The sequence below is a fragment of the Pogoniulus pusillus genome, chromosome Z, assembly GCF_015220805.1.
Source record: "Pogoniulus pusillus isolate bPogPus1 chromosome Z, bPogPus1.pri, whole genome shotgun sequence".
In the NCBI taxonomy this organism is placed as follows: domain Eukaryota; kingdom Metazoa; phylum Chordata; class Aves; order Piciformes; family Lybiidae; genus Pogoniulus; species Pogoniulus pusillus.
In genome coordinates this window covers 75,317,062-75,330,653 of record NC_087309.1, presented here as the reverse complement: position 1 = coordinate 75,330,653, position 13,592 = coordinate 75,317,062, and the positions used below count along the sequence as shown (strand labels likewise).

At 45.6% G+C, this 13,592-nt stretch overlaps 1 protein-coding gene across 2 annotated transcripts; it reads left to right on the top strand.

The window, feature by feature from the left end:
* The first annotated feature begins 3,080 nt into the window (after positions 1 to 3,080).
* On the top strand, positions 3,081 to 12,460 carry QNG1 (Q-nucleotide N-glycosylase 1). Of its 2 annotated transcripts, none has more exons than XM_064176520.1 (4): positions 3,081 to 3,500; positions 6,048 to 6,307; positions 10,895 to 11,090; positions 12,004 to 12,460. In XM_064176520.1, exons 1-4 carry the CDS (start codon positions 3,164 to 3,166, stop codon positions 12,234 to 12,236), a joined length of 1,026 nt encoding a protein of 341 aa, XP_064032590.1. In that variant the 5' UTR covers positions 3,081 to 3,163; the 3' UTR covers positions 12,237 to 12,460. The 2 variants fall into 2 exon arrangements, with proteins under 2 accessions (XP_064032590.1, XP_064032591.1); XM_064176521.1 differs by having other exon boundaries at positions 3,091 to 3,169.
* The last annotated feature ends 1,132 nt before the right edge of the window (positions 12,461 to 13,592 follow it).

Sequence of the window (13,592 nt, the reverse complement as noted above, 5' to 3'; positions counted from 1 at the left end):
GCATAACCAAAGGTCTGTGAGTCAAGACGAGCAATTTAATAGGATGAAATGCAAAAGGCTACACATGAAAGATGTTCTCTACTTCACATCAGCAGGTGATTTGGCCACCCTCTGCTGAAGCAGGGCTTCAGTATGCATAGGAGTTGCTCTGGAGGACAGATGCCATCAATGAATGCTTCCCATACTTGGTTTCACTTAGTTTTTATATGTGAGATGTCCTATGGCGTGGAAAAATCCCATTAGCTAGTTTGGGTCAGCTGGCCTAGCTGTGTCGCCTCCCAAGATCTTGCTCATCCCTCAGCCTTCTCTTGAGATGGGAGAGATGCTGGAGAAGTGCAGCCTTGGTGCTTGTCTAACAACCAAAACACTGGACCAAATACACCAATTAAGAGGTGATGCATGAGGGTCACTTTTGCAGAGCTGTAATAAAAAAAGTCCCTGCCTTGTTTTTTCTGTTGTTGGGTTCTTCACAGTGGCGCCTGAGTGGTAAAAGCTGGGTACAAGTTGGGGAGAAATCTGCAGCCAAGGCAAAGATTGTGGCAAAATGTAGTTAAATCACAGGTGCCCTGGTTTAATGTGTGCCTTCAATATGAGATGGAGAGGAATCAGAATGAGGTCATCACAATAAACAAAGTGGTCAATGATGTGCTATGACACTTGAACCTACACAAGTCTGAAGTACATAAAAGTGCGGAAGGAGTTGACAGATGTGCTCATCAAGCTGCTCTCCATTATTTACTTGGAGTCCTGGCTAACTGGGGAGGTGCCAATGGACTGGAGTGTAGCAAATCATAGCCAGGTTCGAAGAAACCTCCAAGATCATCCAGTCCAACCTGTCACCCAGCCCTATCCAATCAACTAGACCATGGCAATAAGTCCCTCATCCAGTCTTGAACACCTCCGGGGATGGTGACTCCATCACCGTCCTGGGCAGCCCATTCACTGAGAGCAGCAAATCCCTCTTTCTGTGAAGAACTTCCTCCCAAGATCCAGCCTATACATCCCCCAGCACAACTTGAGATTGTGTCAGCTTGTTCTGTTGCTGGTTGCCTGGCAGAAGAGACCAACCTCCACCTGGCTACAACCTCCTTTCAGGTAGTTGTAGACATCAATGAGGTCACCCCTGAGCCTCTTCCAGAGTGAACAACCCCAGTTCCCTCAGCCTCTCCTCATAGGGCTTGTGTTCCAGGCCACTCACCAGCTGCATCACCCTTCTTTGGACATATTCCAGTACTTTAACACCTGTCTTGATTTAAGGGGCCCAGAATGTGACACCTCTCTCCAAGAAAGGAAGAAATGAGAATCCAGGAAACTATAGACCTGTCAGTCTGATGTTGGTACCAGGGAAGGTCATGGAGCAGGTCATCTCTAGCAGCATTACACAGCATATAGGGAACAACCAAGAGATCGGGCCCAGTCAGAAAGGTTTTATGAGGGGCAGGTCCTACTTGATGAACCTGATCTCCTTTTAGGACAAGATGACCCAACTATTAGATGAGGAAAAGGCTGTGGATATTGTCTACCTAGACCATCAAAAAGCCTTTGACACTGTTCCACATACAATTCTCATGGGCAAACTCTCTGCTTGTGGCTTGGACGAGCACAGCTCTGCTGTATAAAGCACAGTCTGGATAAAAAGACCCAAAGGGTGGTGGTCAATGGAGTTAAATTCAGGTGGCAGATAGTCACAAGTGATGTTCCCTCAAGGCTCATTATTGGAACCACTTCTGTTTAACATCTTTATTGACAACCTTGATGAAGACATAGAGTGTGTCATGAGTAAGTTTACAGATAACACAAATTTAGGTGGCAGTGCTGATCTTCATGAGGGTAAGGAGGCTCTACAGGGGGATTTGGATAGATTGGATTGACGGGCTGATGTTAACGGGATGAGCTTCAACAACGCCAAATGCCAGGTCCTGCTCCTGGGCCACAAAAACCCCAAGCAATGCTACTGGCTTGGGGCAGTGTCTCTAGAAAGCTGTCTTGCTGAAAGGGATCTGGCAGTTGTAACTGACAAGGAATTGCATATGAGCCAGCAGCATGCCCAGGAGGCCAAGACAAGCCAGTGGCATCCTGGCTTGTATTAGAAATGTTGTGTCCAGCAAGAGTAGAGAAGTGACTGTCCCCTTGTACTCTGCTCTGTCGAGGCCACACCTCGAGTATTGTGTTCGGTTTTGGGCACCTCATTACAAGAGAGATGTTGAGGTGCTGGAGCAAGTGCAGAGGAGGGCAGCAAAGCTGGGGAAGGCCTGAAGAATAAATGTTAGGAGGAGTGACTGAAGGAGCTGGGGCTGTTTAGTTTGAAAAAGAGGAGGCTGAAGGGATACCTCATAGGTTGCTATGACTGGGTAGCTTTAGATAACATATTAGAAAGAGTGGTCAGGCATTGGAATGGGCTGCCCAGGGAGGTGGTTGAGCCACCAACCCTGGATGTGTTTAAAAGATGTGGTGCTTGGGAATATGGTTGTGGGTGAGCCTTGTAGAGTAGCATTATTGGTTTAACTTGGTGATCCTGAGAGTCTTTTCCAACTGGAATGTTTCTGTGATTCTGTGAGTGGTGGTTTATTTTGCTTGCTGACTGTTTGGTTTGTGGGTTTTTTGTTGTTCTGGTTGGGTTTTCTGTTTGTTTTGTTTTTTTTAATCAGTAGGACAGTTCCCCACGCATGGATATGCAAATAGCTTCTGATTGCCTCTTTGCGTGTATTTTTTCAGTAAGGTTTATCTGTTGGTTACGAAGAAACCGTGCACGTCCGGGATCTGGGGGGTGTGGGGTGTGGTTGGCTCTCAGAATACCTACGCGCGGTAGCAGCGGCACCGCTGAACCGCTTTCCCGCCAAACCCCACCCGCGAGTCTGGGCTTAGCGCGCAGCCTCCCGCGGGTTTCCGGTCTGCCGTCCTTGTCCCGCCCCCCGCCGCGGAAGCTGTAGCGCACCCGGCCTAAGCTGAACTGCCGCGACGGTAAACGGGCGCGGTGTGGTTGCCCTGCTTCTGAGGGAGCGACGACCCAGCAGCGAGCTCTGTGTCGGGGGCAGTCGTGAAGGAACGAACCGCTTTCCGTCGGTACTCCGCCACCTGGCTGGACCCGGGCGGGAAGGAGTCACAATAGAAGGGCTGAACTTGAAGGCGTGCGTGTTTCCGGTGCACCGCGAAGGGGTTCAGTATGGAGGTGTGCCTGTCCCCCCTGGAGTCCGCCAAGTTTATAGCGAGCCATAGCAAAGATGTCACCGTAGACGAGGAGGGGGCGCGGCGGGTGGCGGAGAGTTTGTTTGATAAAGTCTCGGCGGAGGAGTTCGGGCTGGCAGGGTGGAAGAGCCTCCATGAGCTGAACCCCCGAGCCGCCAACGAGGAGGCGGTCAACTGGGTGTTCCTGGCGGACACGCTCAACTTCTCCTTCTGGTCCGACGACGAGAAGAAGAAGTATCTGGTGAACTACAAGGGTAAAATGTATAGCGGCTACTGGTCCCTCTGTGCCGCCATCAACAGAGCTCTGGACGACGGTTAGTGAGCGCAGGGCCCGTCCCCGCCCGGCGGGCTACGTGTCCCTCTGAGCAGTGGGGGTGGGGCGTTTCGATGGGGCTGTATTATGGGGCCGTGCGTGTAAAGTAAAGGTAGAGTAAAGGAGCTACCTTCAGAAAGGGGAACCGTTTCTGGACGGTATCGCTTCCTGGTTTGATGAACCTCTGCGTGCTGGCTGTCCCGGAGTTAGGGAGATATAACTGGAAGCGCCTCAACAATGCATTGTAGTGAAACTGTGTACATTGTGGCTCTAAACAGGTTATCGTGTCTCCGCTCAAAAGACTTCTAAGGAGTATCAATGGCCAGCTCTCTATCACTTCTATCACTTCTATCACTTCTATCACTTCTATCACTTCTATCACTTCTATCACTTCTATCACTTCTATCACTTCTATCACTTCTATCACTTCTATCACTTCTATCACCTGAGCTGGCCAAGCCACTCTCCATCATTTATCAGCAGTCCTGGCTCACTGGAGAGGTCCCTGAAGACTGGAAGCTGGCCAATGTGATTCCCATACACAAGAAGGGTCGTAAGGAGGAGCCAGAAAACTACAGACCTGTGAGCCTGACCTCAGTGCCAGGCAAGGTCATGGAACAGGTCATCTTGGGTGCCATCACAAAGCACCTACAGGATAGCCAAGGGATCAGGCCCAGCCAGCATGGGTTTAGGAAGGGCAGGTCCTGCCTCACCAACCTGATCTCCTTTTATGATCAGGTTACCCGCCTGGTGAATGTGGGGAAGGCTGTGGATGTAGTCTACTTGGACTTCAGCAAAGCCTTTGACACTGTCTGCCACAAGAAGCTCCTAGCCAAGCTGGCAGCTCATGGTTTGGACAGATTCACTCTGTGCTGGATCAAGAACTGGCTGGATGGCAGAGCTCAGAGAGTGGTGGTGAATGGTGCCACATCCAGTTGGCAGCCAGTCACAAGTGGTGTTCCCCAAGGATCAGTGCTGGGCCCAGTCCTGTTCAACATCTTTATTGATGATCTGGACGAGGGCATTGAGTCCAGCATCAGTAAGTTTGCAGATGACACCAAGCTAGGAGCAGGTGTTGATCTGTTGGAAGGTAGGAGAGCCCTGCAGAGGGACCTGGACAGGCTGGATGGGTGGGCAGAGGCCAATGGGATGAGATTTAACAAGGCCAAGTGCAGGGTTCTGCACTTTGGCCACAATAACCCCAAGCAGTGCTACAGGCTGGGGACTGAGTGGCTGGAGAGCAGCCAGGAGGAAAGGGACCTGGGGGTACTGATAGATAGTAAGCTGAAGATGAGCCAGCAGTGTGCCCAGGTGGCCAAGAGAGCCAATGGCATCCTGGCCTGCATCAGGAACAGTGTGGCCAGTAGGACAAGGGAGGTTATTCTTCCCCTGTACTCAGCACTGGTCAGGCCACACCTTGAGTACTGTGTCCAGTTCTGGGCCCCTCAATTCAACAAAGATGTTGAGGTGCTGGAACATGTCCAGAGAAGGGCAACGAAGCTGGTGAGGGGCCTGGAACACAAATCCTATGAGGAGAGGTTGAGGGAACTGGGGTTGTTTAGCTTGGAGAAGAGGAGGCTCAGGGGTGATCTTATTACTGTCTACAACTACCTGAAGGGGCATTGTAGCCAGGTGGGGGTTGGCCTCTTCTCCCAGGTAACCAGCAATAAAACAAGGGGACACAGTCTCAAGTTGTGCCAGGGTAGGTATAGGCTGGATGTTAGGAAGAAGTTCTTCACAGAGAGAGTGATTTCCCATTGGAATGGGCTGCCCAGGGAGGTGGTGGAGGCACCGTCCCTGGAGGTCTTCAAGAAAAGACTGGCTGAGGCACTTAGTGCCATGGTCTAGTTGACTGGCTAGGGCTGGGTGATAGGTTGGACTGGATGATCTTGGAGGTCTCTTCCAACCTGGTTGATTCTATGATTCTATGATTCTATGATTCTATCACTTCACGTATGTAGCTAAGATAAATTGCATATCTCCACAGAAGGCGAGAAAGCGAAACTTGCAAATTCTCAGGGCCAGTCTCAGAGCAGCTCCAAGGAAGTCTGAAAACCCACATGCCCTAAAATCAAGTGCTAAAATACTGCTCTTCTCATCGTCGTCAGGAAAAAAAATGTAGTTGAAGATGGAAATTTTAATTATTTTTTACATGCTTTTAAGGGAATATTAGCAACTAAGGTACTGTTTATAAATGCACAACGTGATTAGGAGCTAAGGGAAAAGAAGTCTGCTGAGTATACTGAATGTAGGTTAATTGTATTTGCCAGTGTGCCATGTAAACACCACGCTCAACTAAGCTAATGGGAAAAATTACACATACAAAAAGTAAGATAGGTTCCAGTGTTGCATGTTGGAAGCTATGTGCAAGCATGAATTTAGTGTTAAGCAGCTGTATGAATGCAGTTACCGGTGAACACTCAAGTGATTTTTAGAGAGTACATAGACTTTTTGAGTCTTACTGTGTAAATGCTCTCATCTGTAGAAGGGCGTTGCATTAGGTCTTAGGCTATGATAGCCTAAACTTCTTATTTTTACTTTCCTGAAGGAATACCTATTACCAGTGCATCATATTTTGCGACCATGACACTTGACCAGGTTAGACATGTATTTCGCTCTGACACAGAAGTGCCCATACCTTTGATTGAAGAAAGACATCGTGTGCTGAATGAGAGTGGAACTGTTCTGTTGGAGAAGTTTGGAGGCTCTTTCCTCACCTGTGTTAAAATGAGTGAGAAAAGTGCTCAGAAACTACTACGTCTAGTACTGGAAAATTTTCCTTCTTACAGAGATGAAGCTGTATTTGAGGTAAGCAATTTCTAACATTGAATTTCTTATATAAAAGAATGTAATCCTTACTCGTGATTTTAAAAGATGGCTGTTATGTTGTCTTTTTTTTTTTTTTTTTTTTTGAGGGGGACAGTGAGTTTGGAATTAATCTAGTATTTGTGATTGCTAGGGGGTTTTTAATCTGTGAGGTGGTAGATGAACAGAAACATCTTTGTGTATCCAAAAGTAAAATTCAAGGGAGTAAGAAGGAAAATAACTTACTTTAATATTTTGCCTCAAATCATTAAAGATACCAATCTGTATAATTAAAGGAAAATCAGACTTGGAAGCAGTTGATCATAATTATGTAAGGTGATATAAGTCATTCAGATAGCAAAGAGGTTTCTTTTAAAACAGTGCTCCTGGAGCACAGTAAACTTTTTGGTAACCCTGTGGTAAAATTACTAAAATTTAATTTGTGTAACAGTCTAAACATCTGAAAACAAAATTATACCATTTATTATCAGTAAAAGAATCTTGAATCTTTGAGTAGTGACTAGTGTGTTTCTAATGACAAGAGTCACTTCTTCCCCCAGAGAGCCATTTTTTTATATACTGTCTTTCATCATCTTTGATGTAGTTTATATCTTTGATATAGTTTATTTTGATATACTCCAAATTCACAATTAGATCATGACTCCTTTGTAGTCCTTACAAATGCAAAACATTTGAAGTAATTTCTGCCGGAGAAATTGAAATATCCTTTTTTTCTCTCATTTTCTGTTTCCTCCCTTGAATTTCTACCAACCCCTGTCCTTTCATCAGTCCTTCATCTTTTACCTTGAGCATCTCCAGAGCTAATTGCTACCAAGCTTCCTCTCTCCCACCGTATCTCTTTTACCTTGAGGATCTCCACTGCTAATGAAGGAAATGAAATTCCAGTAAAGATATGGAAAAGTGCGACTACAGGGAATCCACACTGTAACTGTTGCTGAGTCAGCAGACATTGCACAAATGACCACAGGTCAGAAGTAACCCATACTTTTGTCAGAGTTCACAGCTTTTTGGAGCAGTCTTGAAAGAAATTGGTGGGAAGTAAACAGACTATCTCCTGAGTTTTGTGTCTCAGGCTTTGCCTGTATGGGTATGATCTTTGTTTAGCATTAGTGACATATGTGACTGATAGTATGCTCAGTTTCATCTGCAAACTACTTCTGTTCTAGTGACAGTATAGTACATAGTAACAGAGTCTGTGCAGTCTTTTCAAGGTAACTCCAGAATACCAGTCACTGGAGCTTTGAATCTATTGCATTAATGACTCGAATCAGTAGGTGGCATGATTTTATTTTCCCTTGTCTGTGCTATGAATCAAGGTATCTTTACATGAAGAACCACAGGTTCTGTCTAACTAGCAGTTTATTTTATTGGGATATTTTAAATATATTTTTTGCCCTTTTTTTATGATCCAAAAGAAAACATTTTCCAAGTAAAATGATAACGTTTTTGTATCTTTATAGTGACTCTATTTGTTAGTGTAATATCTTTCATGAGATGGTGATGAGTGCTTTATAAAGCAAGCCTCCCTAAATGCAGCAGCAGACTACAGGATGAAAAAATGTTCCAAAAATAATTCCAGAATGTAAAAACTGACATAGCAGTAAAGCCTGTTGCATGAACATGGAAGCTGTTTTTCTGCTTTCACTAAGCAAGATGTGTATTTTGAAGATGGGTGAAATAATGCAAACTGAGTTTACGCTCTGCTTGGGTTTTGTTTTGTTTTAAACAAATAAAAAAGCCACAAGAAAACAACAAAAATCCCTTAATCAAATGAAAATAGAGAGAGTGAATAGCATTGGAATGGGCTGCCCATGGAGGTGGTGGAGTCAACTGTCCCTGGAGGTGTTCAAGAAAAGATTGGATGAGGTACTTAGTGTCATGGTCTAATTGATTGGACAGGGCTGGGTGCTAGGTTGGACTGGATGATCTTAAGAGTTCTCTTCCAACCTTACTGATTCTATGAAAACAACAGCAAAAAAACCCCAAATGCATAGACCAAAATCACAGCTCACCTGATGTGAGGTGACATGGATCATGTTACCAATATAATTTCTCTGGCAGCAGTTTGAGCTCTTAAAAGTAAGACATTGCCTTCAATAAAGGTTTAGGAGGGAACTGAAAAGGTGGTGAGGTACCAAATAGCAAACCACTGTTCCTCAGTAACTGCCCACAGTAGAATTTTATATGATTAGAACATAAACTCTATAGTGGAATCATATTGGCACAGACTACTAACAGCTCTCCTGCATTCTGAAGGTCTAGGGGAGCTTCGGCTAGGGGATTCTTTGGCTTTATATTTTTCCAAACACACCACTGGTCTTCATAACAACACATTACTGAATGTTGTTACAGAAATAGTGTTTTGCTTATGAAAAGTGACTTGCAAACCAAAGTCAAAATTCCTGAAAGCTTTTTGTCCCTGGATGTGTAGATCATGTTAAGATAATGTGCTGAATTTGAACGCCAAAAGAAGTTTAAACATTGGACTATTATAATCCTGTTATTCTCTGCTATAGTATTTTGCTCTTTGCCAGTACAATACTCCTTTCTTTTAGTATCTGTATGTTAGAATTAGTCATGTCTCTTAGATACTGGCTCATTACAGTGGAGAGTTGTGCTGGTTTGAGACTAGCTGGAATATTTTGGTGAGAAGAATTAGATAATGGGCTATGAAAAGGAAATAGTGGTGATGTCTACTAAACTCATAGGCTTGCTGAGATGTATAAAATCAAGAACATAAAAATAGATAACACAGTTGCAGTGGTTCTCTGGTGTCTGTACTTTTCTCCCTGTCCTGCTTTATCTGTAACTAATCCTTCTGGCCCACCTGGCCAATCCTCCAAACTCACTTTGCACATAAGGGAAAGTCTGGGATAAGGTAGAGGGGTGGAAAGAGGGTGGAAGGGTTGTTGGGAGCCCCTCCTGGGGATTCTGATTTCTAGGAGGGGTGTTGTCTTTCTGTATTACTTTTTTTAACTTGTATCTTGCTGTATATAGCTGTATATATTGTTAATGTCTGCTTGTATATTGTGCTGAGCTGTAAGCCTTCATTCCTTAATTTCCAGCCATTTGAGTTTAGTCTGGGTGATTTCATAAGAGTGGGTGATTTCTAAAGAGTGTGGGGGGGTGAGTAACACTCAAACTGTCACAAGAGGAGATACCAGTGTCCCTATATACAGTACCTTTTCCTGGAAGGTGAGTGTGTTGCATGCAAAAAGAAAAAAAAGTGTGTTTGTAGTGCCAGCTGGTAAGATGATAGTATCTTTGAGGCATAGTATTATCCATATAAAGCTTTCCTCGTTTCCTGTGGGAAAAAATGGTGGGAAAATTTGCTAGAAATGCTTGGTCATCTTTTGTGTATTAATAATTTACAACAATGTCAGAAGCTATATGCAGCATAAAAACAAATTGAAACAGCAAAATTATAAATTTACGATTAGTAGGAGATAAGATGGAGTTTGGTCTATCAATTATTATCTCCTGTTGTGGTGTTATATTAATACACAAAATTGTATGTTTTCTCGAGATGTAAGTTTATGTATCTGTGCCAAGCATAGGATAAAGCACAGGGACAGAAAGTTTTCAGAAATTTTTCTGGACATCTTGTTCTCAGTATTATTGGAGAATAGCATTTAACAACCAAAATACACTTTGCTCTCAGGAGTAGTCGCGTTTTGGCAATAAATTCAAAATAAAACAGCTTTAAAATGCAATGCCATTTACAAATTGTGGTGATAAAAACAGTGACAGAATAAAACTGGAAATAAGTTGTATAATACCTATTTGTATTGCAGACTCCCCATTCTAGTTACATACTGCTTGGCACGTGTCGTAAGCAATGTGCCATCTAGCTGTAAAGGGAGGAGAAAGACACAATCCACTAACACCTTTTATTCTTAAAGATGTAAAGATGTTTACATTTCACATTGTGTTCAACGAGGAGTGAAAACCTCAACAGCATGCATATCTTTTTTTTCTCTTCATGTGAGCAGTCACAAAAACTTGAAGATTTTTGCAAGATTAGCACCAGTGAAGAAGTTGATGACAAAAATAGAATCCTGTGTAGTATCTAGCAAAACTTTGTATTTGTGAATACACCTTTTACTGGAATTAGTTTTCTACTCTTCAACTAAAAAGACACATCACACAACACTGAAAATTTCGCTAGAATTTTATTTCCTTAACATGCATAAACTCATTAAATTTCCTTTCCTAGTCCAATGCCTTTTACGCTTCTTGAAATAAAAGGTTGGGTGAACTCTATAATGTTTCTGAAAGAATTGGTGTTTGCTGGACTTAAAGTACAGTGTTTGTCAAGTGGAAATAAACCAACATTAATATCTTCTGAGATCCAAGCAGAATCTAAACAAATTTTGCTCCACTACAGTGAGTTCATTACATTTTTCTTTTATTTCAAGAAATAAAACATTCCACACAGTAGTTGTTCATGTTTCAGTATTGATCACATTTTAAGGTGTGTTGAGCATTAAGCTTTATCCTGTCTTAGTTAACTAATATGTGTTCCTGAAGTGTTTCAAGCACTTCATTTACAAACTTTTCTTTCACCAGAAAAAAAAGGTGTCTTTCTACAAGCGGGCACAAATACTTGTGGCGGATACATGGAGTGTACTAGAAGGCAAAGGAGATGGCTGTTTTGATGACATTTCTAGTCTGACTATATTTGCTGACTACAGAATTCCTCAAGTTCTTGTTCATTTAAAAGCAATGAAGTATTCTGATGAACTAATGAAAAAATTACATGAAGGTTTGTACCTCCCTTAATAATACAGTCTTATCTCTACTTTTTAAATAAAGATATAACTTGATCTCTTAAGTTTCTGAAGGGCTGATGTTTGCAAAACTACATTTTTTTTTTCAGCATGAGTATGGTTGTAACTGTTGAGGTTTAGATATGCAACAGCCTTGTCAGTAGTCCACAGATGCTGTAAAAGCATGTACCAAACTGCTAGTGACAAGAAAGGTAGTATTTTAAGCTTCTGTTTTAAAAAAAATTGTTTTAAATGAAGTTAACTCTATAAGACTAGATGGCTCATTTAGTTCTATTTCCAGTACTTGCTATGAACTTCAGTGAACAAAAACAGAAAGCAATTTGTTTTCTGCTGTAAAAATATCTGTATTTAGAGAGAGGACTGCTGTTATGCAATTCTAAAATTACACAGCAAGACAGAGGTATGAATGCAGCACTCCGTGGGTCTTAATAGAATGGCCATGTCATAAAGACAATTTATCTTCTCCGTGAATCCTAATAAGGACACTCTTAGTGAATTAATTCAAACAATGTGGGAAGGGTTGTTGGATCTCTTGTTGTGTTTTGGTTTTTGATTTTAAAATCTTACAGCTATCCTGGTAAAAAATACTCCAGTTACAGGTTGACTATCCTTTTTGTCTCCACGAGCTATTCTTTTCTTAAGCCACATTCTTTGAATACTGGATGTCATTTTAACTGGAAGAGGGGTAATCTTATAAATGCATATAGTAAAACTAAGGATTTAGAAAACATATGGGGCCTCTGTTAGCAGCTGTACAGTAAGTCATGAAAATTGCAGTCTTAAAAGAATTGAGTAGATGTGGAGGGGGGGGGAAGGAAGCAAACTCAGGACAACCTGGGTCTTTTGTCTCTTGAAAATGATTGGGTTGCTGTCTTTTATGTCCTGCAGGAACAGTTTTCCGGTCTGGAGATAAAGAGGAGGTGGAGATCCGTGGCTGTTCCATTTGGTGTTGTGCGCTGATTTGTAAGCACTTGCTGGAGCTCTATGAGAAGAAGGGCCAGGACATGGGTGGGAAGATCAATGCTGTTTTACTTGATTATTATCTTTGGGACTATGCCAGGGATCACAGGGAAGACATGAAAAATATTCCGTTTCACCGAGTGCGGTGCATATATTACTAAGTCAGATCTGATACCTAATTACATTGATGCGGTTTGATGCGGTCTGAATTGCAGCCACTCCTTTCATACTGTGTTTTGGCCTATTCTGGTTTGGGGCTGGCGAAATCAAATAGCCATTTTCTCATGGTAACACTTGCCCTTTTTTTCCCCCTCTGAATCTCTTGCTGCCTGTGACTGGGTACAGGCGTTGCTGGCCAATACAGATCAATACAGAATTTATACTACTCTCGTAGTCGAGTTCCGTTTTAGTGTACGTGGGCCTGTTTTGCACACGGGCTCGTCATGGCTGTCGCTGGGCTGGGCCTTCCAGACCTAGCACCTGAACTGCCGTTGGTCTTCTGTGAACAGCCGCGATGAAGGCTGAGCCTTCACTGAATCAATGCTGCAGGGGCAGGGCCCGCGCGGGGCGCGTCCGTGCTGCCACCGCTGCGGCCCGCGGGCGGAACGCGGCGCCTGCCGGCCCTCGCCACCGAGCAGCCCACGCTGGCAGCAGCCCGCCCCTTCCTGCCTGCCTGCCCCTGCCTGCCCCCGCCGCGGGGCGCTGCGGGCGGCGGCGTGCGACGCCGTAGCGCTCTGCCGTGGCCGGACGTTGCCGCCGTTGCCTAGCGAGGGGCAGTAAACAAAGGAGGGCGACAGGCCGTGGCCTACCGCTTTCCGCTCTGCCACTCCGTTCGGCACCAGCGGCAGATGGCCCACTGAGGGAGCTGTAGCGGGATTCCGCGGCCCCGCTAGCCCGGGCGCCTGGATTCCGCGGCCCCGCTAGCCCGGGCGCCTGGATTCCGCGGCCCCGCTAGCCCGGGCGCCTGGATTCCGCGGCCCCGCTAGCCCGGGCGCCTGGATTCCGCGGCCCCGCTAGCCCGGGCGCCTGGATTCCGCGGCCCCGCTAGCCCGGGCGCCTGGATTCCGCGGCCCCGCTAGCCCGGGCGCCTGGATTCCGCGGCCCCGCTAGCCCGGGCGCCTGGATTCCGCGGCCCCGCTAGCCCGGGCGCCTGGATTCCGCGGCCCCGCTAGCCCGGGCGCCTGGATTCCGCGGCCCCGCTAGCCCGGGCGCCTGGATTCCGCGGCCCCGCTAGCCCGGGCGCCTGGATTCCGCGGCCCCGCTAGCCCGGGCGCCTGGATTCCGCGGCCCCGCTAGCCCGGGCGCCTGGATTCCGCGGCCCCGCTAGCCCGGGCGCCTGGATTCCGCGGCCCCGCTAGCCCGGGCGCCTGGATTCCGCGGCCCCGCTAGCCCGGGCGCCTGGATTCCGCGGCCCCGCTAGCCCGGGCGCCTGGATTCCGCGGCCCCGCTAGCCCGGGCGCCTGGATTCCGCGGCCCCGCTAGCCCGGGCGCCTGGATTCCGCGGCCCCGCTAGCCCG

Coding starts and splice junctions, on each gene's coding strand:
- QNG1 (XM_064176520.1), top strand. CDS start 3,164: ATGGAGGTGTGCCTGTCCCCCCTGGAGTCCGCCAAGTTTATAGCGAGC. Junction 3,501..6,047: donor CAACAGAGCTCTGGACGACG/GTTAGTGAGCGC, acceptor ACTTTCCTGAAG/GAATACCTATTACCAGTGCA. Junction 6,308..10,894: donor GAGATGAAGCTGTATTTGAG/GTAAGCAATTTC, acceptor TTCTTTCACCAG/AAAAAAAAGGTGTCTTTCTA.